The 27,744-nt window shown below is 34.1% G+C and overlaps 1 protein-coding gene across 1 annotated transcript in view; it reads left to right on the forward strand.

The window, feature by feature from the left end:
• Window positions 1–6,885: 6,885 nt before the first annotated feature.
• Window positions 6,886–27,744, forward strand: part of LOC129223984 (uncharacterized) — a 141,766-nt gene continuing 120,907 nt past the window's right edge. The window contains exon 1 of the mRNA XM_054858376.1: window positions 6,886–7,088. Coding sequence (XP_054714351.1) covers window positions 6,987–7,088 — 102 coding nt within the window. The 5' untranslated portion in view covers window positions 6,886–6,986. The remainder of the gene's footprint in view (window positions 7,089–27,744) is intronic.

The raw sequence follows: 27,744 nt of genomic DNA on the forward strand, positions 1-27,744 counted from the left end.
GTTAGAGGGCCTCCGGATGAAGTTGCGCCTGGGGCCTCAAAATCGCATGATCCGCCACTGTGTATGTGTGTAAAGGCGCTCACGCGTTGGCGAGTGTGTATGAGCATGCGTGTGAAGGACATGGACGCCACCACCCAGCAGAAGTGGATTCCGGGGGACAGTGCTCAGGAACAGAGCAGCCCTGCCGCCGCCGCGCCGGTGGGCGGTGGTGCTGCTGGTCCAAGCTGAAAAATAATCCCAACGTCAAGGACTGTCAAATGAGAACAATAAGCAATCGTGATTGCTCAAAAAAAAAAAAAATAAATAAATAAATAATTTGAATTTTTGGCATCTTGAATTCAAATTATGTTTTTCGCAATCACGAGCGTGTGTGTTTGTGTAGGCGCATGTGTGTGGGTGCGTGGGTGCGTAAGTGTATGTATGCATGTGTGTGAGTGAGTGTTGTGTACGTGCGTGTGCGTGTAGGTGTTCGTGTGTGTGTGTGTAGGCGTTCGTGTGTGTGTAGGCGTTCGTGTGTGTGTGTGTAGGCGTTCGTGTGTGTGTGTAGGCGTTCGTGTGTGTGTAGGCGTTCGTGTGTGTGTGTAGGCGTTCGTGTGTGTGGGACATGGACGCCACCGCCCAGCAAAAGTGGATTTCGGGGGACAGTGCTCAGGATCAGCCGCGCCGCCGCCGGTGGACGGTGGTACTGCAGGCCTGGTCCAAGTTGAAAAAGGCACGGACGCCAAAAATGGTCAAGTGAGAACAATAAGCAATCGTGATTGCTCAAAAAAAAAAAAAAAAAAAAAAACTGTTTTTCCGTTACACATGAAATTGCTCTGAACTAAAAGGCATTATTTTCTCCATTGTAATTAAAATAGCAGGGCTGTGGACATTACCGAACGCTGTGGATCGCTGTGAAATAAAATCCCAACAAAACATAAATGTGAAGAGGAGCCAAGTTCGATCAAAATGAGACCCTGGTTAGACGGTATCACCGATAAAATAGTTCAGATCTGAACGGGTACCAAGTTTCATAGCTGTTCCCCAAGGAAGTCCCATGTTTTTCAATTCATTCAGAAAACATTTTTTTTATTATCTTTGATTCCGGATTTTAAACTTGCGGCAGGTTTTGGTCGTCAAATTTAAATCCGGGATCAAAGAAAGTAAAAAATAGTTTTCAAAATGAATTGAAGAACACGGGGCAGTCCAATTTCCATGAGGAACTGCTATGGAACTTGTTATCCGTTGAGATCAAAATATTGTCGGTGACACTGTCTACCGAGAACCTCATTTCGATCGAACTTGGCTACTTTTCACATTGATGTTTTGCTTGGATATCATTAAGTATTGAAAGTTAAATCATAGTAATGTTCTTCTTTAGAATTAAATGTAAAAGCACGTGCAAATACAACTTCCATCGCCCCTGCTTCTACGATGCACTGGTTTCTTTTCATTAGTAATTTCGAAGGTATTTAGATAACTGGGGGTTTGGCGCTATCGTCAATTATGGGCTATAATTGTTTGCTTCTGTCACTATCAGCAAGGCCATGGCCGAAGTATATTAGCCCTTGGTCTTTGGCGTCCACAAATTTGGCGACAATTGGGAAAATTGCTAAGACTCCTAGTTTTTAAACTCTTCCCGCAATTGCTACATTGTCTGTGGGAATTATCATAAAGTAGATCGTAAAATATGCAGAATTGGCGAAAACATTTCCCCATTGCTTATAATTCCTTGGCGTCAAGTTTGTGGACCTTTAAGAAATTAAAATGAAGCGAAGCTAAAAGACGTAACCATGGCAATGCGAAACAAAACATCAGTAATTTTAATGGAAATTTATTCGAACTTTATTTTTAACGGCTTGTAACTTTTGTTCCTTTGGAGATAGGTTATTTTTTCGACCATAGGTCGGGATATTTCTGCAGTAAAAAGTGTCGCTTTTTCCAACGGTGTCAAAAAGAAAACTGTGGGACAATTCCTTCACTTTTTATTGATAGATTCAATGAAGAAAGTAATGCCTAAATTTCAGCTAAGCCTAAAAAAGTTCGAGCTAAAAACGCAAATTACTCACGCCGTAATTTAGAGCATTGAAACAAATTGTTTAGAACGCGGAAAATTCTACCCTTTTCAACGATACATAACAGTAATATGTGCAAGTAATTTTTCACCCCTTTAATAGCCAATAATATGCAATTTACGTGAAATTTGGGCCTAAATTGGAATAAAAAAAGAACTATTTATCGGATTTTTTTCGAATTATAGCCTATGTTACTCAGTAAGAAAGCACCTTTCATATAGTGAAGGATTTTTTCAAATAGGTGCAGTGGTTCCAGAGATTACCTCGAATATATAAACACACAAAAATCCGTCCTCTCTCTTTATAATATCAGTATAGATTTTTTTTCTCCCGTACTTGATGGTTTGTTCCTTCAGCCATACTCAAAGGATAAAAAGCGTCCTCAGATATTTAGTGTAAAAAACTAACTACCCATCTAGAACAAATGTGAAATCCCGCTGCAACATCCCCCATATGGAAAAGAATAAAACAATCGAAAGGATATCATTTTAAAAAAAATGATAAAGGTAAAAACAGTTCTCTAAATAAGTGAAAATCACTCATCCTTCCCAACCCCTCCCGATGTAAAATAAACACATTTTTTTCAACTAAAATGATTAAACACTCTTTAAAAACGATTTAAAAAAATTATTTGCAATTTGAAATATTTCGCCAAATAAACAAAAAAATACAATAAATTACATTAACAGTAGCTTTAAAATGTAAACAAATGATCACGCAACTCTATTGTTTATAGCCAAAGTCGCCAAGCCACCATTTCTTATGATGCCATTGTTAAAATTAAAGCTATGGTACACACCTATTAACCAACTTTGGTTAAATGTTTCCTGAATTTATGATAACTTAGTACGTATCTCTATTCTCATACATTTTATTTCGCAATGACAAATATCACCATACATTTTCAAAGCTAATTTCGTCCTAATTAATGTCAGTGTAAAGAGTATTTGGTAATAAGAAGCGGATTTACAATGCTTTATTGAGAGAAACGTTATTTTCCCATGAGACTCATTTTGAAATTAAGAAAAAAAAAAGTGGAGTGTGACATGAGAAGATATTCTTTCAGGCAAGATTATTGTCCGGAAAAAGATATGATAAATTTTCATGGAACTAACAATATTTTAAGTGCTTGCAAAAGTACGCATCTCCTTTAGACATTTAATAAACCACTTTCTTAAAAGCAGGTAAAAATCTTGTTCTTGATATTCCACAAAAACACGAGTTTGAAATTTCATGCTAAGAATAAAAGATGAAAATATTTTTCGAGCGAATTTTCTTCTAGCCGAGCTGTTGCCATATCACTCTTGATTTCTGTCGATGCCGGTATTGAAGCCACAGCTGCGGTACATACCTACTTTGGCCAAATGCTCCCAGAACTTATGATTCCTTGGATGGTAAGTGTGTGGCATAGTATGCACACAAGGGGGCTTAGATCCATAGTCCGAACTGGTGGTTCGAAACATGGGATTCATTCTAAACAGAATGTCATTGGATCCGCCATCTGCAGACGTCTTTTGAACGTATTTCCGAATTACACCATCGCTAGCGGTGAAAACACAGTTTCCGTAATTCCATTTTGAAGGATAATCGAATCGAAACGGAAGATTCTTGGTCTTGTAAACGTCAGATGTTCTGGCTTCGTCGCCTCTTTCCGTTGCACCAAATCGCCTCTCGTAATCAGTGGTATTCTTAGTACAGCATTCCATGATGGTAGTCGACATCGAGTCAGCAGCAAGAACAAATCTTTTTACACTATACGCAAAAACAGCTCTTTCGGCTCTGCCAAAATTTAGTTGCTTTATTGCGAAATTGCAAAAGAAACGTCCAGTCGTGAAAAGATATCGTCTAAGTTTTTTTCCTCTATTATGAAAATGAGGCGCATTGCTGTTGCCAAGGGAACGATCTCATACATTTTTCCCGATAGTGCGTACAGCAGTATCGCGTGCGGAACTGGTGAAACGACATCCAATCGAGAAAAAAAAAGTGGATCATCATCAAATGAAAAGAGAAAAGGAACTTTTTTCAAATATGTGTTGCATGTTTTATTGTATAATTAATTCTCTTACCTAAAGAAAGATAGTTGAATATTTTATTGAAGTTTGATAACATTTAAAATACTTTGATTGGAGAACACGACCATTGATGTGTTCTAGCAAGGCTGAACTCGATAACCGTTTCTATCGAGAAGACGTCATCAATGTAAGCCTTGGTAATAATAACTGTATTTTAACAATGCCCCCTTAATTCGTATAAAGGGGGCGTTGGTTATAATGGGATTGTTTCCACCAGTCAAAAGTGCTACTTTTGGTTACTGAAGTTGATAGCATGAGCAAAAAAAGAATTAAAAAAAATTAGTTTGAATTTTGACCTCTTGAATTCAAATTATGTTTTTCGCAATCACAAGTGTGTGTGTATGTAGGCGTGTGTGTTTATGTGTGTGTGAGGGGGTATGTGTGTAAGCATATGTGTTTGTGTCTGTGCAGGCATGAGTGTGTGGGTAGTTGTGTGTAGGTATGTGTGTATGTGTAGGTGTATGTATGTGTGTGTATGTGTTTTTTGTCTGTGTTGGTGCGTGTATGTATGCGTGTAAGTGTAGGATATTGACGCAACCTGGAGATGGCTTTCGCTAGAGGAGCAGCATCGTGAGGCAGCCGGTCGACGGTGATGCAGCAGAGGGTGCTGGTGGGAAAATAAAATCATAGGACATCAAAACAGTCAAATAAAAGCAATGTGATTGCTCAAAAAATTAAATAATTCATTTGAATTTTGACCTCTTGAATTCAAATTATGTTTTTCGCAATCACGAGTGTGTGTGTGTGTGTGTGTGTGTAGGCGTGTGTGTGTGGGGAAGGTATGTGTGCTTGTGTGTAGGGGCGTATGTGTATGTGTGTGTAGGCATATGTGTTTATGTCTGTGTGCAGGTATGAGTATTTGGGTAGTTGTGTGTATGAGTGTGTGTGTGGGGGGGGGGGAATGTGTATGTGTGTGTAGGCATATGTGTTTGTGTCTGTGTGCAAGCATGAGTGTGTGGGTAGTTGTGTGTAGGTGTGTGTGTATGTGTAGGTGTCTGTATGTATGCGTGTGTATGTGTTTGAGTGTGTGTATCTGTTTGTGTGTATGTGTTTGTGTATGTGCGTAGGCGTACGTATGTGCGTGTATGTTTTTGTGTGTGTGTGTACGTGCGTGTATGTATGCTTGTAAGTGTAGGACATTGACGCAACCTATAGACGGTTTTCGCTAGAAGAGCAGCATCGTGAGGCGGTGGTGCTGCAGAGGGTGCTGGCGGGAAAATAAAATGATAGGACCTCAAAACTGTCAAGTGAGAACAATAAGCAATAGTAATTGCTCAAAAAAAAGTGAAGCATGGAAAATCTTTTATTTTCAAAATGTTTAATTTTTTTTAATTTAGTTTTTTTTTTAAATGTCTGATTTTTCAAATAAGGCGTGATCTTTATGACGTCCCAAGTGATGAATTTCGGCGCGCACTTTACTGGCACGCTGAATGTTTACATTTGCTGTCTACCACGTTTCCAGGTTATGATAATTTAAAAGCGAATTAAATATTGCGCTCTACCCTTGCAATCAACCATTTCGTTGCCAGTACATGTGAGTAAAGAAGCAAATTAAATATTGCGTTCAGTGAATGGCATTTCATCACTTGTGATGTCATGTGCAGAAGCGTAAAGAATGAGAATCTGCGCACCGATTAAAATATTTTTTCAAAGATATTAAACTTTGTCGAATTACTTTTTTAAAAAAATGGTCAAATTCTATGTTTTTAAGCATGCTCTTTCAGAAAAAAAAAAAAAAAAACTTAATTTGAATTTTGACATCTGGAATTCAAATTATGTTTTTCGCAATCACGAATGTGTGGGTAGTTGTGTGTTTGCGTGTGGGTGGGTGAGGGAGGTATGTGTATGTGTGTGTAGGCATGTGTGTTTGTGTCTGTGTGCAGGCATGAGTGTGTGGGTAGTGGTGTGTGTGTGCATGTGTTTGTTTGTGTGTATGTGCAGGTGTGTGTATGTATGTGCGAGTGTGTATGTGTGTATGTATGTGCGAGTGTGTATGTGTGTATGTAGGTGCTTGTGTGTGTAGGATATGGACGCAACCTGGAGATGTTTTCTCTGGAGGAGCAGCATCAGGAGAGGCCGGCCGACAGTGGTGCTGCAGAGGGAGACGGGGGGGGGGGGAATAAAATCATAGGAATTCAAAACCGTCAAGTGAGAACAATAAGCAATGTGATCGCTTAAAAAATACTTTCAAAAATTCGGAAACGACTCTTCGATGTACACGTAATATAAGGGTGATTTTCTCAGCACGTTAACTTTTGCCAGTGACAAGTATGAAAAACTCATCTCATGATTAGTCGGCAGTTATTAATTTTTATATAAAGATAAGACATTTAAGTACACAAATCAGTGATCGGCAACGAAAAAAAATCAAAACTAAAATTTAACGATAGTTTTAAATTTAAATTGCATAGAAAATGTCAACAGTGTTCCCGAACTTAAAAGCTGCGAAAACTCATGAAGATTTTTTTTACTTTTGTTTAATTAATAAATAATGAAAAAGAACACACAACATATCATTTGAAATATTGTTCCATAAAATGCACTTTTAAAAGTCTATCTTTGCTACAATATGAATTTCTTCTTAATCTCTGACATTAGACTCTTCTCTGCGAAAAAAAAGAGAACATCCTCTCTGATACTTTAAGTTCTTTTTTCCTGCTTCATCATCACCGTAAATATGCTTTTTTTTTTCTTTCTTTTTCTTTTTCCTCCATGCGGTTTGCTAACATTCACTTCCACTCCAACTTCACTGTGAAGCAGACGACTTTTATTCCACGGACGAATGATTCTTTGAAATAGCGGATTCTCGACGAGGTGAATGGTTCCAATACATTTCAGATTATTTACCTGATAAAGAGCAATGAAAGAAAGACCATTTGGACTTATTTGTATTGCATTAAACATTTTTTTCTGGAATTGTTTCTTAGCTCTCGGAGAAGAGCGAGATGAACGAGAAAGGCAGGTGAGTGAAAATGATACATTTTTGAAAGAAAAATCTTTTGGGGAGAAACAAAATTCAATGTTTTCTTTGCAAAGATATAACTTGTTCGCATTATATTTCATGTTAACCTACGATTGGGAATAATTGTATGGAACTTTAACATGTTTAGATGTTTTATTTAATTTTTGCAAAACAGTTTTATTTATTTCGAACTCGTAATATTTGCCATCTACAATACTGGTACTCTTTTTTTTTTTTTTTTTTTCACTTTCCTTTTATCGAATCTGTTTAGGGGCTTAAACCACGATGAAAAATTTGAAATGTCCCTTCAGAAAGGAAAATTTATTCTGTGCTTGGCCCTTAGAGCTCTTAATGTCTAAAATTATTATTTCAACCAAAATATTCTTTTTTTTTTTTAATGCTATGAAGAAAATTCTTTCGTTGTGAAATAAATCATATTTTTGTCTTTGCATTCCGTCCTTTACTAGTAAATTTGCCTTTTTTTTACGAATTAGATTCAATAATACAATTATCTCACATTTGAAAACATCGTCTCTTGGAAATGTTTGCCTGGAATTTTGTGGTTGAGGATAGGCCCGTCATTTCAAAATTTGGCGGGGGGAGGGGGGCGAAGGGTTTGTGTTCACTACATTTTATAGGGAAAAATGCAGTAAAATACGTTCAAAAATTCCCCATTTCATCATGTTTCTAAACCTCAGGGGTGAGGGCCACCCGATTTCCCAATGACAGGCCTGGTTGAGGAAAAGTTCGCCATTGTCAACATATCATGCAGCATGAAGCAAAGGGATGTACGTAGCAAAATTTTAAATTTTCAGGTAATCAGTATAAATGGTAGGTGTACCTCTCTCTGTCTTGGGGAAAGCAATACCAGTAGCCCTGGTAGTTGCCGTTATACAGCATGATATAGAAAAACTTTTTAATTAAAACCTACCTAGACCTTAACGCGTTTTACTCAAAATTTTAAAATGTTTACTTACATCCCTTTGCTTCTCACTACTTCGTATGATGTTTCTAAATTATCTATGTCAACTTTGCATTTTTTTTTTCACTTTTAAGTAGTATAATAGTAACTAAAACACTATAAAAATGTTAAAATTGTGCAACTAGCGACAAAAAGTTACAAGCTTTTGTCGGATGTCTTTCTATCCATAAAATTATTTTTTTTACATTGAAAAAGTTTTTTTTTTTTTTTTTTTTCAAGCAGAACAAATAACCGTTCTGCTATTAATTTTACGATATCTGCAATTTAAATTTTTTCTGAAGTCTTGTTACTTTTTGGTTAATTTGACGCTGTTATAACTTTTTTTCCTGTTTGTAATATTTTAATGTTGTCATGAAGTTTTTTATTTATAGCACTGAGGCGAACATTTTATGTGTAGATTAATAATTAACACTGTTTTGCACGAATAAAAATGCTCCCAGTAAATACAAATGTAGTTAGGAACTATTCGTAATTTGAAACGATACATACTACAGTAGAACCCCGCTAATCTGGACTAATAGGAATCGGCACCGAATAATAAAAAACTCGAATTACCCGAAATTCCGACAAGAAAAAGATGCATGATAAAACAAAATTAAGTTATAAGTTTTCAGTACTTTGAATCCATTGACTCAAAAGTAATAAAAAGAATGACAGCAGCACGGAACTCCTCAAGGACGATGTCCAGGCTAAAAATAACCATATCTGAAGACGAGGTAGCCGCCGAAGGCGGCTGGAATTACTTAATCATCGAGGATATCATCACATCTTCAAATAAACCGAACACATTTATTCTCCCTAAAATATCATTGAAATGTAAATTGAATTTAAAAAGAAGTGTTTTTGTAAAAATATTTTTGTTAAATGTGAATGTGGTCCTTGAACTATTACCTTAAATTTTCCTAAATGCATAAAATTATGCATGCTGCATAAGTTTTTTTTTAATTTTTTTTTTTTAATTCAAAATGTTTTAAGTAATCTGATTCAATATAATTTCAGGCAACAAAATCTGTTCGGAGCAGCAGGTATCTGATTAGCAGTGCTCTATAATTATTCATGTTATTTAACTTCAGTTATATTCTATGTGGTTACGTTATGCACTCTATATTATTCTAACTAGCTCTCTCTATATCCACACGGCTCTGCTCGTGCTATAAAGTTAAATAAAAAAGCTTTAAGAGCAATGTAAATTTACATTTCCACTCCGTAATAAAAAGAAAGATTCTGTTTCATTAATTAAAAATGAGCACATATGATTTTGTCTAAGCTCCAAACATATTCCATAAAGTAATTTGAAAAATCGTGATATAATGACAACATTTGTCCGTCAAAACTCGCTCTTCCAAAGAAATTAGCATCAAATTTAAATACGATTAGAATCATTCGAAATCACCATAGAAATGCGTCTAAAGTTAAATAATAAGATAATAACTTGTAACTTTCTCACACGAAAAAAACTGTAGTAAAAAAAGCAAAGAAATAAAAATATCACTGAACTTAAATTTTTCGTTTAAAACTATTAATGAAAAAAAAAAAAAAAAAAACTATCAATAAAAAAAAAAAAAATTAAGCACTCTATTTGTAAATGCAAAATAATAATAATAATAATAACAATAATAATAATAATTATTATTATTATTATAATTAATTCGATTGAATGATTTTTGGTCGTTTCCAAAATTTTAAAAGTATTTTTTTTCTGAAAGAGCATGCTTAAAAACATAGGATCTGACCATTTTTTAAACAATTTGTTTATGTTTAATATTTAAAAAAAAAATACTTAAGTCGGTCCGGTTTCATTGTTTACGCTTCTGCCGATGACATCACAAATGATGAAATGCCATTCATTCACTGTTGCCATTCACAGAGCAAAATATTTAATTCGCATCTTTACTCACATGTATTGGCAACGATATGGTTGATAGCAAGCGTAGAGCGCAAAACATTTAATTCGCTTCTTGATTATCATAAAGTGGAAACGCAGTAGAAAAATGCGCGAAAGTGAAATAACGTCACAAAGACCACGCCTTGTTTTTAAAAATCGGACGTTTTAAAAAATTAATTCAAAAATAGCTGTTGAGAAAATAAAAGTATTTTCTGGGTTTCATGTTATGTTTTTTGCTTATTCTATCGATTTCAGTGACTAAAAGTAGTACATTTGACTGAAGGAAACAACCCCATTTCATTGGATCATCAACCAATTGCAAAGGGAGTAAGTAGATTTTGAAATTGGCCAGCGGGATCACAATGAGCAATTTTGATTGCTGAATCAGAATGAAGTGAAAATTACCCTACCCAAAGAATATAGAATTTTATTGAAATACTAGCAAAAATACCCGGCGTTAACTGGGTCAGTAATAATTGAGAAACAATCGCTACTTTCATTCGTTTTCTGTTTTAACTAAAAGAACTCAAAACACGCCGTGTTGACGTGATTAATAATCAAGCTTCTTCCTTACTTATAAAAGTAAAATAGCAATTAAAGAAAAAAATAGTATTCATTTAGAAACGAAAGCACGACATTTAAGCATATCAAAATTTGATAAATTTCCAAAATATGAAATTTCACTTGTTTAAAAAGATTTATCAGTTAATATTTCTTTTCTTTTCTTTTCTTTTTCTTTTTTTTTTGAACATAGTCTAAAACTTTTTCTATATGGCTATTGAAATACAAACGATTTTTAAAAAATGTAGCCACCAGTAATCCGTTAATCAGGTCAGCGTAATCCCTAAAAAGGCAAACAGTATTTATTCACTTTTATCTAATAAGACATAATATGCTTCAGGGATGAATTCGTACATTTTGCCAGAAGTGACTGCCAATGAGAAATAGTTGAATCCTGAATGGGGCTGTTTCCTTCAGTCAAAAGTAAAGATGAAAACAGTCGGAAAAAAATCGGAAAATTTCCGAAAAAAACGGAAAAAAAAACCGTTTTTTTTCCAAAGGAGTAAATTTTCACTTCGGAAAAATTGAAAAAAAAAATGAATTTTTTCAACTTTTCAGAGTTTAAATTGAAATTTTCAGCAAAAAGTGATTAGAAATGTTTCCCACTTAAATTCTGATGCAATTTCCTCCCCCCCCCAGTTTCATGTTAAAAAACTGTCTAACCTTAATGCAAGTTTTTGTATGATAATATAATTTGCATATAGATCAAAAAACGTTTAATAATACTTTTTTTGCAAAAAAGCTTAAACCAATAATCTTAGTGAAGAATTTATTTTCCTTCTTTATGAAACAAACAAGCATAACATCAACCACAAAACTATGTTTCTACTGACTGTGCGAATCAAATGTACAGGGTGCGGCAAAAAAAAAAAAAAAAAAAAAGCCGGGCAAGCAATTTTCCATGAAACTTTATTAAAAATGAATAAATTAACAAAACACAAAAATAATAATATGAGTAGACCTTTAGCAATCAATAAATTTAATTGGTTTCAAACTAGCAGCCTTTTGCAGTAATACAGAGATGCAACTGCTTATTGAATTTTTCATTCAAGGGCCACAAGTCCTTTAATCAATCCTATTCCCTATAAAGCAATTGGTTTAGAGAATTCAAACTTACATGTAGTTTAGGGTAGACGTTCGACTCCTAAATAGGCCATACAGTGTAATAAATGGGTTTTAGGTCTGGCGAGTTGAGCGTCCACTCAAAAGATAATTTCATGTCAAAAAAAAAAAAAAATTGTGAGGTCATAAAGACCACGCCTTGTTTGAAGAATCGGACATTTTAAAAAGTTAATTAAAAAATAACTGTTGGGAAAATGAAAATATTTTCTGAGTCCATGTTATTTTTTTTTTTTTGCTTATTCTATCAATTTTAGTGACAAAAAGTACTACTTTTGACTGAAGGAAACAACCCCATTACGTGAAAGAAAGTAATATCACGTTGTCAGCATGTGAGCCGCAAAAAGCTTTATATGTGTTTGAGAACGAAGAGAATAGAGCATGTAGCATTATAATAGTATTTAGCATTGAAAATCACTAAGAGTTACCGAAAGTTTATGCGTCAAAATTAATTAAAACGAATTATAACTGAGATTCGGTTCGGACAAATTAGTTTTTGAATTCAAGTAGTGCAAATAGAAGATATAAATCCATGTCTCTAAAAGTTGTAATTTTGCATGCATTTCGGGCTATCCTTTAAGGTTTTTTATTCATACTAAAACTGAAATGAAAAACATCTGCAAAGGAATTCATTTAACTACATTTAGTATTCAGAACTCCAGCGCTCGAATACGCTACCTTGCGGTGATTTATAAAACTGCGAATGCAACTAAAACATTGCCACGTTGCGCTCCACGTGTATCTGTTGACGTAAACGCGGTCAGTTTGTTCTGAGTAACGCATTCAACATGTCTAAGAACGCCTCCAACAACAGAAATTAATTCGTCCCTTAGTAGTATTCTCGAGCTTCTCAAAATAATGTTAGTTTTCCTTATTTCTTTCAAAAAAGTATTAAATGGTGGAAGCGTAAACAAGAAAACTCTGGATTAACAAAATTGGATAACGTTATACCAGGTAAAATTTTTCATTGTTTTGTATGAATTTGTAAGAATATGAGTTTTTTTTAATCTTAAATTAATTTAACTAATCATATTTTACAGCAGCATTTAGTTGGAATGGACAGTATGCAAAATATTTTCTTGAATTTATTATCGTAGAACAAAATGAAAAATGTTTAACCGAGAAAGAATTTACTTTATTCCTTTTATTCTCAGCTGAAAGGTTTCGCCAAATTTGTTTAGGGTTATAGTTTTGGAATTGTGCGAGCAAAGTAGCCTTGGCGAGATTTCGCGTTTTTAGTTAAACCATTTTTAATTTTTATCATGAGTGGAATAAAATGATAGTAAGATTACAGAATTCGATAAGTAAAAAGAAATAATGGTCAATCAACTGAAAAGAAAACTACCACCATATATAAACTGTGAGTACACATTTTATTTATTTTGTTCTGAGTGAATTTGAATAAATATCAGTTTTTCAATTCGATGAAAAAAAAAACGAACTTAACAACATTGACTGGACACTTTTCCTTAACCTAATTCCACATAAATGATTTAAATGACCTTTGTTACTACAGTATCCTACTGAAATAGAAAGTATGCAAATAAATTTTCTTGAAAATATTTATCGCAGAACAGATTGAAAAATCCAGAAAGAACGTTAAGAATTTGAACAATAAAAAATAAAAGTTCGCCAAAAATCTGTTTATAGGGTTATGGTTTTAAAATTGTGTGAAAGAATAATGTATCTTGACAAGATTTCGCATATCAGGTAAATCATTTCCATGACGAATGAATTAAATGCATGATTTCATTGGATATCCAATCATATAGTCATAGAAATAAATTATCTAGTGTTAAACGTTACTCTTGACAGTCTGCCACGTACAGTGGCTCCCAAAAGTCTTCGTACACCTACGACTTTCAACGAAATAGGCCCCAAATCAGTGGTTAGAATTAATATTTCGGGATAGGTATTTATTTATAAGATCTATGATCAATTTTTAACAAAACTGCATGAAAAGTTTTTAAAAAATATTAAAACTTAATTTTTAAAAAATCTAAAACCGAAAGGAGCCGGAAATTTTATCTCACAAAAGTCTTCGTACACTTTATAAAATGTCTATATATTATTGAATAATCTAACTTTTGATTAAGTTAGTAATTAGTAGAATATCATACAGTATTCATAACACCTTTTAAACGTCTGGGAATAGATTTCATTCTTTTTCTTTCTTTTTTTAGCGTAATTTCTGAGTAAGTGTTCTACCAAACTTCGAGTATTACTATTTCTAGCTCTATTTTCGTTTTAAAGCCCTATTTTCGTAATCTAACCTCCAGATATCTCCAAATACGTTACATTAAGTTACAATCTGGAGATTGAGGGGGTATTTTCTAAACTTTAGGACAATTTTTGAGGCACTAGACGCAAACGTTGAAAACCGTGTGCTTCTTATCGTTATCTTGATAAAAAAAAACAAAGTTGTTTCCAATAACCAAATTTTTGGCTAAGAGTTCAAAATTGGTTTTTAAAATATTTAAAGGAACAGCATGATTCATTATTTCATCAAAAAACTACAAACTACCAAGTCCTGATGCTGATATGCACCCTCACACTAAAACACCTTCACCGTCCTGATTAACTGATCCAACTAAGTTCTTAAGATTAAGTTCCTAATTTTTTCTTCTACTTACAGTTATACAACAATTTAACCAAAAATGTTGAATTAATTTTTATCTGCAAGTAAGACATGATTCTAAACTGTTTTTAGCTTATTTATCATTGATTTTGGGACGAAAAGCTCAAGCTTTCTGTTTTTCGCACGACCAGGAAAATTTCTGCGGGAAGAGGTCCCATTTAATTCAGCTAATCAAAGAACTTGGTGAACAATTTTAGGTGAAAATTAAATGTAAAATGTTTCATTTAACTCTGCAGAAACTTTTAGAGTACTCAAATGTGTATTTTTCATAATTATTTTAACTTTAAATCTACGATCACGTTTTGTCAACTTTGCCGGTTGACCTTTTCTTACCTTATTTTCGATCCGATTCCTTTCTGTAAAGCATTTTATCAAGCACTTTACTATATAAACAAATAAATTAACTAATTTAGAGACATTTCAAACCAATTTACCACTACTGTGGGAAAAAAAATTCAAATTTTCCATGGCATTTGCGGTTTTTTACGAATACTAGCCATTTTTCAGTAATAAGCAATATATTAAGGAATAAATAAACAAAAAATTAAAGCCAAATGACTAATAAGGGTCTACACAATGCAAAAATATTAATAAAACGGCTTATGATAATTTTAATCATGAATTTATTCGAAAATATATGAGTGCACGATGACTTATGTGGCGTGTTATTTCTCTGTCTCTTCGTTTTCTGATCCATTTCAAAAAGAAGATCCGTCAATATTTTGAAAAAAATCAATGGGTTATATTTAGAATGACATAGGAATGATGTGAAAAAATATTGGACTTTATATTCGAATTCAGTTTGGAGTTATTTTGATTTTACTAAAAAATGTCAAAGTGTACGAACACTTTTGAGAGCCACTGTTTGTGCACTATGTGACAAAAATGTCAACAAATGCCGGAAATGTCACAAAACTGAACCTAATATGTACTAATGTATAGAAAAAACGGTACAAAATGAAAATGCCGTTCGAAGCGAACCAAAAATTTATGAATTCCGAATTCAACATCGTGAAAATGGCTGCTTCAGAACAACTTACTGTGTGTTCTGCATTAATTGTTTACTTTCGTAATACTTTTTGGTTTCTAATTTCTTTCTACATGGGTCAGAATAACCAAAAGACTTTGAAAAATCTTTTCAAATGAATAAAGCGAAAAAATCATACATAACAACAAAAATCACAACACTTTAAGCATTTTCTTCGTTACCACATGCGTTTGTTTTAGTTTTTAATTCCGCCATTAGACAGTGACTGCAGTGCCCCCTATAGTTCGTTGGAGTTGCGAATATTCGCAACTCCAACGGAGTTTCGAATTTTTAAAAGAATAGGCAAAATTTGTCAATGAAGAGGAAACTCAGCAAGGGGACTTTAGTTTGACACCGCCGCGGAGAATCAAAGAAAACTGTTCTATAAAAACAAGATTAGTCCATGAAAACCAGGAATGCAAATTAATATTTTTCGGCATAACCGTTGGAACTGGAAGACTTAATAAATTCAACACGAAAATATATCAACAGGCAGACTGGCTTTTGCGAAGTTTTTTTTTTACTTTGGAACTGCCGGGACTTTACTTAGTGGTTCAAAAACTGACTATACCACATTTAAACTACAGTAAAACCTGCTAAGTTGATCACCCTTGTAAGTTGACCACCTGTCTAAGTTGATTGCTTTTTTCAGGCACGGAATTAGCCCTTATCATATAAATCAACCTTTGTAAGTTGACCACCTGTTTAAGTTGACCACTAAAGTAGCGCACCGCAAGTGATCAACTTACACAAGTTTCACTGTACTTTGAATATCTCCTCCAGAAAGACTCCGTATGTTCCAGAAGAAAAAACTTGCAATTGGGAGAACTTCTTGAACAAAGTGTCTCATAATGAAAACTAACATTATTTTGAGGAGCTTGAAAATACCATGGGACAAAACACGTTCTGTTGCTGAAAGCAATCCAAAAACACATCGAATGCGTTAATAAATACTCATAACAAACTGCCTATGTTCGCGTCAACAGATACACGTGGAATGCAATGTGGCCATGTTTTAGTTTTTTCGGCAGTTTTGTAAATCACCGCAAGGTAGCGTATTCGAGCGCTGGAGTTGCGAATACCTCTCAGATTAGTATACAAAAGTAAAAGGAAATTTATTTTTAATTTTGAAGAACGTTAGTTTTATCGATTTTTTAAAGACCAAATTTCAAAAGTGTGAAATGAAAACATGCAAGTCTCATGGAACCCCTGAGGGAGCTCCGTGGAACCCTGGGGTTCCGCGGAACACAATTTAAGAAATGCTGATCTATATGATGATCCCCTTCACTCCTCAGGACTTCTCTTCATGCTTTTAAAATTAATGGCGATATCCCTATAATTTTATTGCACGACTTTAATTTGCCTAATCTAAGCAATAAGGGGAATTCGACCCCAATTAAAACCACTGAAGAAAATTATGATTTTGAGTATTGTTCTTACAACATCAGCAGTAAACCAGTTGGCTCATATTCATTGCATCCCTATGGTCCCTGCATATTTACTTTTCCAATTAAAGTGATTGAATTTCGAATAAAAATTTCTTCTGCCATCACCATCATCAAATCTAAAGTACTACTACGGTGCATACGGGAAGATTGTATTGTTCAGTGGTAGTTATATGCTGGTCTCTTGATCCACAAATGAGTTAAATCATTTCGTTTCAAATCTTACAAAAAACGAACAAAAAATGTTGCTGACTGTTAAATTTTAAATTAAAAAGTTGCAGCATAATATTTTTAAAAGATAGATTGCTTTTTTTTTTTTTACCCGAACAAGACGGACGGGCCGCTATAGTTAATATTTCGTCAAATATTCCTATGAGTATCTTATTATTTTGGAAACAAAAGTTCCTGCATAGCTTTAATATTTAAGGACATGCATTAAAAAAATCTCTAGTATATTTACTTAGTTGCGTCACTCGGCTTTGCACGGTCTGCCTCGAAAATAAAAGTTATGTCAAATGACCCGTGTTCAACAATCAGACTTGAACAAAAAAAAAAAAAAAAAAAAAAATCTGTGAAATTTCCCGACAGATCGCGGGAAAATGAACCAAAAAGGAATAATTTTAAATCCCCCGATTCAGGAAAAGCCTCAAAACAAAACAAGAACTTTAGTTGTTCACAGTCGAGAAAAAAGGGCAACAGATATCACTTCTCAATTATTTTATTCCCGCTAGTTAAAACTGCGCTCGTGGCAGACGATAAATTACCGATTTATCGTCTTCCACGAGCTCAAAAGATATTTGCTGATTATTGACGAGCTCAATGATGTTCCTTTACTTAAAAGGTGGTTTTGAAATCCAAAGGAAGTAAATCAACTTCAGGAGCATATTTCGTATGCTTTCGAATGAGACTGAAAGCAAGACAATGGCATAATTATTTCGGGTCGAAAGAGCCATTTAATGCCATTTTCGGGTCATAAAATTAAAATTCGAACAATTCAGTCCTTTCTTGGCGTTCGAAAACCTTCCTACTTTCCTTCTTGGGTGTTCAAGCACCTCCCTGCCAAATTTGGTCGAGATCGGACGTAAACTCTGGATTTGTATAAGGAACATACATACATACACACATATCAACATATATTTTCTTTGTTTTATTCATATAGATGGAATATTTAAAAACTCCCACATGTTTTAAAATTGCAATTTGCAATTGAAATGAAGTTTTCCTTGTCTTATAATTTCAGAGGTTTAGTCGGAATGAAAGTTTTATTTTTGTTAAATTAACCATCATACGAGTATTTATAAGCTCTCATCCGAACCGTTCAAATTCTTCAACAGTCTTGTTTTCTTAAAGCAAGACGCGCAAATCTCATTCATTAAATAATTCTGATAAACATTGCTTGCCCGTCTCATCTTACTAATAAAACAGAACGTCCCTCTTTTGCATTGAAATGTAAGCTTTGCGCTCGAAGAAAGTTCCTCAAAGGCACTTTACATCTTTTTCGGGCGCGTGAGTCGCTTAATAGCTTGTAAAGCGACCCTTCTTTTTCAAGTTCATTAATCGAGCCCTGATGTAATCCAATCTCTTTCTGTCTGATTATACGGAAGTCTCGCGGAAGATCTCCCGGACGAACCTGTTCGCAGATCTCCTCTGACGGTTGGCGAGCCATTATCGCATTTCTCGAGAAATTGTTTTGATGAAGTCAAAGTAATTAAGAATGGTTGCACTCCTTGCGGTTTAGATTGTCATTTCAATTAAAATTTCCAAAAATTGAATCTGCCCGCCGCTGTAATTGGAACATGGATGCAATGTGTCAAGCTAATTTGTTTCGCACGCCACATAGTTGGAATTTTTCTGCTTAACATCTTGCTTGCGCAGCGTCTGTTTCGTTTTTTTCCAACTGAATAACTATGAAGTTTACATGAAATGCTTTAATGTTCGATTTTTTTTCTTTTTTTGTTTTTTAAATTTAACTTTAAATGTATTCTATGCATATAAAATAAATTTAAATCACCAAAATGAGGGAAATATGGCAGAAAAACTATCTAATATGTTTCAGAAAGGGTATTTGTGGCTGCTTTAATCACAGGCGTTACAAATACGGTGAAGACTTAGATTTTGAAATATTATTTTCAATTTGCTACACTAGTTCTTTGTTAAGTAATGTGAAAAGTATTTTTTTTTTTTTTACATTTTTTTTAATGTTTAAAATGAACAATTCTATGTAATTTTGTCACAAAAAAGATTTTTTTTTTCCATAATAAACGATAAGTCTGCAAGTCTGCAAATTTAAAGATTCGCTTTCCTTGTTATCGATGTTATCTGGATTATTCACATTTCCTTTGGTCCCAGCTTGTCCGGAAAATGAGGTTGTATTGTTCCAAAAAACATTCTAAACAGAATTCAGTACTTTTCTATTTGCGAAAGGAGTCAATTTTCAGCATAGGGTTACATGTGGGGAAGAAAAATTCCCAAGCAGTATCTATATTCATTTTTAATTCTGTGCTTTCTACTTAATAAAGGAACTAAGCAAACAGTTAGCAATTTTCTCCTCTCAGCTTCTACTCAGATCGTTTCGTTCCGACTTCTCTTTTCGTAAAAACAAACTGCCAAAATCAAGAATAATCGCGCGTTCGTTAGCGTTCGTCGTCTCTCAGACTTCACCACTCCTACAAAACAAACAACGCGCCTATCAAGCGAATAGCAACCGACTCAAAATAAACATTTCACTATACTCCCAGCTCTGCTCTGATTCGGCGTCGGTTGGTAACCAAAAAATACATCATTCACAAAAAATCGTTTCGGACGAAAGCTGAACCATTAAAATGATTGTTTATTGGGTGTTTTTTCGACTTAACACATAATTATCTACATTTAATGAAGTTGGTGATTGGGGTTAAGTAAATTTTGTGAAATTGACACGTCACCAGGTCGTAAGTTTTCAAAGGAAAAAGAGGATAACTTCTTTTTTTTTTTTTATTATTATTATAATTGACGACACTCTTGCATTTTAAAAAATAAAATGTACTGCTGGAGCGTTTCCGAATTTTTTCCACCTTCGCAAACCAGTAAAGTTAGAGAAAACATTTTGCGGGAAGGTGATTTTTATACAAATAAATAAGTAAAATGCAATAAAAAATAACAAAATGTTAAAAAGCTACGGTGATTTTGACACAAAATAAGTAAAGAAATAAATAAAAAATATCAAAAAGCTACAAAAAAAAAAAAAAATAAATAAATAAATAAATAAATAAAAAAAAAAAAAAAAACAGTACCATTTCTATTATCATTTTTACAACTATATTTAAAAGAAAAGAAAAGCAATTTTTGTTTTGTTTTTTATAAGCAAGTGAAACTTTGAAAATTATGACAGAACAAAAATAGAAATCACAGAAAATCAAAATTCTCAAATCTGACATGAATAATGTCGAGACCCCATTTGGGGTCCCCGCCCCACTAGGAAACCCCTCCCCTAAATGAAGCGAACTATACTATTAGGTTCAGTGAAAGTAAAACCGATCTCCTTATCACTCTAAGAATTATTTTACTAGGAGATGTTTTTCAGAAATTTATGTATCAGCCACTAATAGGTTGTGAATGGGCCGAGATGGGGACACGAAATGGGAAAGAAGTGACATGATGGGCGGAAAGCTTTCTATCCTTTGAATAACGAGGATGCAATAAACATCACTTCATTTTACTTCTCTAAGAAGAGTATTTTGCAGCTCGTGGGTTGATTTGAGTGCTGAGAATCAATGGTTATAGGCGGCGCCGTGCTTCTGCAGCAAAGTTAAGCTGTTCGGGTGTTGGCGTGACGAGGCAATATGGAAATTGTCGTGACAAACATTTTTGAGCTAGTTTTCTTACCTTCAACCGTAATCAGATACTTTCTTTGATGGATGAGAAGTTGGCCTGAATTCATTGCTGTGTTTATGAAACTATTGGGCTAAAGTTAGATGATTTGCTGTGAAAAAAAGAACTTTTATGTATTAAGCCAGGGTTCCCAAACTGGGTGCCGCAACACTCTGGGGGGCCGTAGGAGGAGGTGAGGGATTCCACGCGGCGTCCTATCAGTTTATATGGGTCATTCTCCAGAAAACGTAACTTTTGAACGCAAATATTTTTCAATTTCGAAACCTTTTTCCTTCTTTTTTTTTTCTTCATTCTTACTTGAAAGTGTTATCTACTAGAAGTAACCATAAACAATAGCCCAGCTAAGTGCCAATTATCCAATTATTTTACCCATAAAAAAAAAAAATAATACCTCGTTCACGAAAATTTAAAAAAAAAAAAAAAAGGCAAAAATCTTTTAATATTTAAAAATCGAGGCCAATTTAATGTCAAAGTAGTAATTTTGTTAATTGTGCAAACAATCAGCTATTTTAATGATAAGTGGGAAGATAATATTAAGCTCTCTTAATTAAAGTACGGCTTGATTAGTAGTTTCAAATGTATGTTAAAAATAGTATTTAGTAAATTTGAAGAGATACTGGCAATTTATAATTTTGATAGACTGCCTATTATTGATGTATTTCCCCTCCATCATTTATTTTCCCCTCAGAAATAATGACATTGATAAGGTCTGTCACGGAGGTGAAATTCATGGAGGTGAGGAATTTTCCATTAATATAGACTTAATAGATACATTTTTCAGGGAATTTTTTTTTCTTCGTTGCTACAATCTGCACATGTTAAGCATATGAAAACATGTTCACTTCGTTTTTGCATTAATTTACATCTCTGAAATTCAAGTTCACGGAGGTGAGAAGTCAGAATAATCACATTAAGTTTTAAAGTAAAATCTATCTTCATGTCTTTCGAAAAAAAAAAAAAAAAACTTCAACTATGGTTGAAAATAAACAAGGGGGCTCCCTTGTATCATGGAAAATAAAATTTGATGTCATTACTGCCAAGTGTTAATGAGGGATGGCATTTTGTGTTTAGGTAACGGAGGTCAGAATTTATTGTGTAACATGACTCCTTGTCCTGCTAAAACGAACTAAAACACAATGTTAAAAAATAAATATTCTTAAGCAATTAGTATTTGAGACACTTGTGAAAGGAATAATAAATAAATAAGTATATACTTTTTATTAAACACGTTATTAAGCAACATAAACAGTCACACAAGGTGTGCGGCATGCCACTGAGATGAGAATTCATATGTTTTGAACCAAAAAAATACTAAAATAAAAATTATTATTAAAATTTTTTTGGCAGGTTTAAATAGATATGTATGTTTGATGAAATTAAAATCATTGTTAAATGAATTGTTCCTAAACGTTTTTACTGTAAAAGTCGTGTGAAAGAAAAGTTTTTTGAAGAATGAGAGAATGACACACACAGATGTGCTCACATATGGCACTCCTGGGGGCACAGACTGCGCCATTGAAATTTTTAGGAGGTGTTCTTTTGAGGGTATTTTTCTCTTTGGGGGGGAGGGGGGAGGGTAGTCTCTTGCTCAAAAGGAGGTCTTCGCGACATTTAAAGGGGGTGCGCCACGAACAGGAAAATTTTCAGAACCCCTGTATTAAGCAACGGAATTGTTGTGTGATTGAATAATAAGGTTTGAATAAATAAATGCAAAATATTTTCATGCATTTTTCATCATAATGTTGAGGTGCTTAACTGAAATGAAAATTAGTATTTAAAACTTGTACTTTTTCAAGATTATTTGCCCCAAGAAGTAATACATTTTGTTTCAACAATTCAAGGAATAAGTTACATTTAGATGGCCGAGGAAAAAAAATCAATTACTTCCACCTTTTCTACGTGCGTAAAAATTTGCAAAAGCGCTTTAAAGCAAAAGTAAGATCAAAAGATAACGCATCAACAGGAAAACTGGCATTCACTAGCAGAGAAAATACAAAAGCGAAAATTTAATAAACTAAACGCAAATATATTTTGTGTACACGACCATGATTATACGTAATGCCCTCTTCTTATTTGTATTGTTCTACGGGTTATTTACCATAATGAGATGATTTGAGCAAAGCCATTCCAATTTCGTTTAGTTCATATTCCAATCCAAATATTCTAATTTATCACTCAGATTTCGAAAAAAACTTATATCGTTATGTAGTTTTTTACAAGCTTTTACGCGTTATAAAATTTGGAAAAATGCATAAACTCGTTCGTCATGTAAAAGGTAACAAACACTCATACATTGTCTTTTATGAATGTGGATAAATTGAGAAAATTTTTTTAATCGTTATATTTTTTTATGATGTTAACTTATTTTATACCAGCTATTTTGCCCGACGTTGCACGGTCTACCTCAAAAATAAAAGTTGTGTCAAGTGACGCATTTTCAGCAAACAGGCAAAAAGAAAAAAAAAAAAAAAATCCCGTCAATGCGTAGAAAAAAGCAATGTCTGACTTAAAATTTAAATTTAGACCTCTTTGTGTTTAATGATTTATGTTCCGAAAGTTTCAGAAACTATTTAAATACTTAGACTAAATGTAATTCTAAAACTAACGTACATCAAATTAACAGAGTTTTGCCAAAGGTTTTGTGTTCCACAAAACCTTTTAAAACTGGCAGAAAGCGCAGTCGATGTTTGAAGAGAAAAATAAAAGCTCGATCCATTAGCGAAAAAAAAAAAAAAAAAAAAAACGGTTTTCACTCATTTTTCCCCAAATAACTATAATTATGAAACAGACGATATTTTATAACGAAAGATTTTTTAAGAAATCACGATTGCTAATTATTTTCAATTGACCGTCCTTGATTTTTCTTTCCTTTCTCAATCCCACCGTCCTCTGCAGGCAAGGCTCCTCCGGTCCTGAGCACTGTCCCCCGGAATCCGCTTCTCCTAGTCGGGGCGTCCATGTCCTACACACACGCACGCTTACACACATATGCACTCACACACATGCAGTCACACACACACATACACGTCAATGTGCATACACACAGGTCTACGCACACAAGAAGCCTACACATACACAACTATACACACGTAACCACCCAAGAGAGGGGCAGGCTTGGAAATACAGGAGCCGTTTCTAGAAACAATCATTCCAATGAGTAGGGTCCTGTCGCAACTCGTGATTGCGAAAAACATAATTTGAATGCAAAATTTCAGAGTCCAAATTAATTTTCTATTTTTTTTCCTTCTTTTATTTAAAAAATTTCTTCATGCTTGTTTTTTGTTACATTTCTTCACGAAAACATCGCCTGATACGTATCAGAAATTCAACTTCATTTAATTTCAATTCCGTGACCTGAAACCGAAGACGAACTTTAAAAATGAAGATAACCTTATTTAAGAATATGAAATCAACTTGAAAGAAAGAATTAGGGTGTGCTCTAGTTATCCCTCAAACTTCGGGTAAAGTTCATATTGTGTAGCTTTTTAAGGGCATTGACATGCTGCAAAAATCAAACAAATATAACTTTCTTTCGATGAAATACTCGCAAATGAATGATTTTCTATAAAATTGGAATAGAAATCTTTTTTTTTTTTTTTTGATGAAAGGTACCCAGTGTTCTAATCTGCACCCCTGACAACGTGTATATGAAAGTTCATGGTGATCGGTTGAGTAGTTAAGGCGTGAAAGAATTACAAACAAAGTCACTTTCGCATCAGAAAAAACATTTTTAAAAAGGGACACGTCGTGTTCAACTTATCGCCCGCCCCTTTAGTGAAAATTCGAAGTAAAAGTAAGCATTTCTCAAAAACCGTACATAGCTATCAACCAACTGGGTGCTGTATTTTTTTTCTTTAATAGTGACGCATTAAGTATTAGATTAACTTAATTAAAAAGCACTGTGTAAAGCGCAGGCGCCTAATTTCTTTCTGTTCATTCAGCTTCTTTTGCATTCCGACGCGAAGCGGAGGAGATACTGATTTTCTTTTCTTTAGCATTCATATAAAGATAACTCTTTGAGATAGGAGAAGGGTTATTCCCAATGACTAACCCACTAACCATTAAATGACGCGTTGGGGAAAATTTACTTACGTCATAATTAATGGTTGTGTATTACGTTTGCAATGCTGAACGACCAAACCGAAAAAGAAATTCCCGCAAATTCTCTTCCCTATCTATTTAATTTGAATATTTTTTCCTTACAGCAAGCAATTAATTCCTTTAAAAAAATAAAAAAGGGCTCCTAAACGTCTCAAAGTATTACATTGTTGCAGGGTTTTTTTTTTTTTTAATCGTGTATAGTTGGAGCTTCGAAATATAATCCTCCTTTAATTAGCGCTTATCGCTGATAGAAATGCGAACTCTTTTGACTCAACCGTTCGCTACTAAACTCACGTCGGCCAGTAGTTGGGGAGTGACAAAAAATTCGAATTGAATTTTGGCGGAACGCTGGAAATCATTTTAATCCATTCCGTATGGATCTGGAATGAACATGCTAAGTTTCCCCCTCTTGCTTAGCCGCAGCTTCAGCCGCTGCGTCCTAATTAGTGACAAGAAACATCTGTTTTTCATTAACATAACAATATCTCAAAAAACATTGCACACAATGACGCTACATTTAAAAAAAACTAAACTCGTAGAGCTTGAAATTCCAACCAAAGTGAGACTTACAATGTATATTGTTCTTAAATACTAAGTTAATAATTAAATTTCAAAGTTATGCTGAAATCACTAATCAAGCACGTGAAGTCAGAACGAACCTTTCCTACTCCCTGGCTCTCCCTGAGATCCCCGTGGAATAGAAAGCTGTGAAACTAAAAACAGCTACACAACTACACGGTCCCCAAATTCAAGTACTAGATGTTGTTGAAAACTATTTTTTTCATTATAATGTAACAAAACAAAAACAAGAAAAATAAAAAGAAAGAAAGAAAGAAAAGGGGGAATTTGATTTTGAGGGACATAATTTGAATTAGAAAATTATTATGTTCAATGTAAAAAAAAATTCTAGTTCATTTTTCTTGCAAAAAAATAAACTTTTTGATTAAACAAAAAAATGTTAGTTGTCCCAAGTTAGAGACTTTAATTAAAAAATTTCGTTCCGACAGAAAAACAATCTGCTGCACTCTTATGCGCAGTATTCTCCTTATAAGTACGTGAAATATGCCAGCTGATTAAGAATTATGTATTACACAAATATGGCCCCATTACTATCAAACTACAGTTAAGTCTGTTACCCTAAAAGATATGCAACTCAGAATGTAAACGTACGTAAGTAAATCCTGCATATTTGACATGGACTACGACTCCATGTGCTTAGATTAGGGTTATTATTGTTTTGATACACTCCTTCATACTGCCCAAAACATTGTAGAGATGATATTGATGATTTTATTATGAAATAATGAATCAATATAAAAACAAAAATATATTTTTCATTGAATGATTTTTTTCTTTATTTTCCTTTTCCCCACGTTTAGCGTTATGATATCTGAAATAAGATGCGTTACCGTTTCACATGCTTTCAAAGAAAAACTGATCCACAGTATCCTTAATGTAGATGAACAAAACGTTTTCTCGAGAAGTTCAGAAGCTGCTTTTATTGTGTTTATAGCTAACTGTATTTTATTAACGAGTAAGAAGCATTGTGATTGTAAATGGCTAAAATTTGCATTTTCTTCTGCAAATGAGGGCAGAAATAATTTTCCAACTGCAGTTAACTTAATTTTTGTATTGTTTCTTGTTAATTATTATTTCCATGTTCTTAAATAAATCACAATAAAATAAATCCAAATTCAGGTTTGCTTCTAACTCTTGATTCATTCATTACATCTGTTCTCATTTTATTATGTACTAGTGGCACCCGCACGGCTTCACCCGTAATAGAAAAATTAAAGGTCTTTTGGTTCGCTTGTATATTTACAAATAATGTATGGTGAATTTTCTCGCCAATTGGCTTGTACCGACGTTACAGTTCCACGTTAGGATAATTTCGTATCTCGCCAATTGGCTTGTGCCCATGTTACGGTTCCACGTTATGATAATTTCGTAATTTATGAATTTTTTTTTCTTAAAATTGGAATAAAAAAAGAACCACATCGAATTTTTGAAAAATCGCTTCGAGGTGCACACCCCCATGCTGCATACTAACTTTGTTCCAATTTTCATGAAAATCGGCCGGACGGTTTAGGCGCTATGCGCGTCACAGACATCCTACAAACATCCTTCAGACATCCAGACATCCTCCGGACAGAGAGACTTTCTGCTTTATTATTCGTAACTAGTGGAACCCGCACGGCTTTGCCCGTAATAGAAAAATAAAAAGGTCTTTTGGTTCGCCTGTATATTTACAAATAATGTATGGTGAATTTTCTCCCCAATTGGCTTGTACCCACGTTACAGTTCCACGTTATGATAATTTCGTATTTTATCATAGTTTTTTTCTTAAAATTGGAATAGAAAAAGAACCACATCGAATTTTCGAAAAATCGCTTCGAAGTGCACACCCCCATGCTACAAACTAACTTTGTGCCAAATTTCATGAAAATCGGCCCAACGGTCTAGGCGCTATGCGCGTCACAGACATCCTACAGACATCCTCCGGACAGAGAGACTTTCAGCTTTATTATTAGTAACTAGTGGCACCCGCACGGCTTCGCCCGTAATAGAAAAATTAAAGGTCTTTTGGTTCGCTTGTATATATTTACAAATAATGTATGGTGAATTTTCTCGACAATTGGCTTGTACCGACGTTACAGTTCCACGTTATGATAATTTCGTATCTCACCCATTGGCTTGCGCCCATGGTACGATTCCACGTTATGATAATTTCGTAATTTATGATAGTTTTTTTTTCTTAAAATTTGAATAAAAAAAAAACCACATCGAATTTTCGAAAAATCGCTTCGAGGTGCACATCCCCATGCTACATACTAACTTTGTGCCAAATTTCATGAAAATCGGCCGAACGGTTTAGGCGCTATGCGCGTCACAGACATCCTACAGATATCCTACAGACATCCTGCGGACAGAGAGACTTTCTGCTTTATTATTAGTAAAGAAGATTGAATGATTTTTTTCTTTATTTTCCTTTTCCCCACGTTTAGCGTTATGATATCTGAAATAAGAT

This window comes from Uloborus diversus, chromosome 6 (genome assembly GCF_026930045.1).
Source record: "Uloborus diversus isolate 005 chromosome 6, Udiv.v.3.1, whole genome shotgun sequence".
Taxonomy (NCBI): domain Eukaryota; kingdom Metazoa; phylum Arthropoda; class Arachnida; order Araneae; family Uloboridae; genus Uloborus; species Uloborus diversus.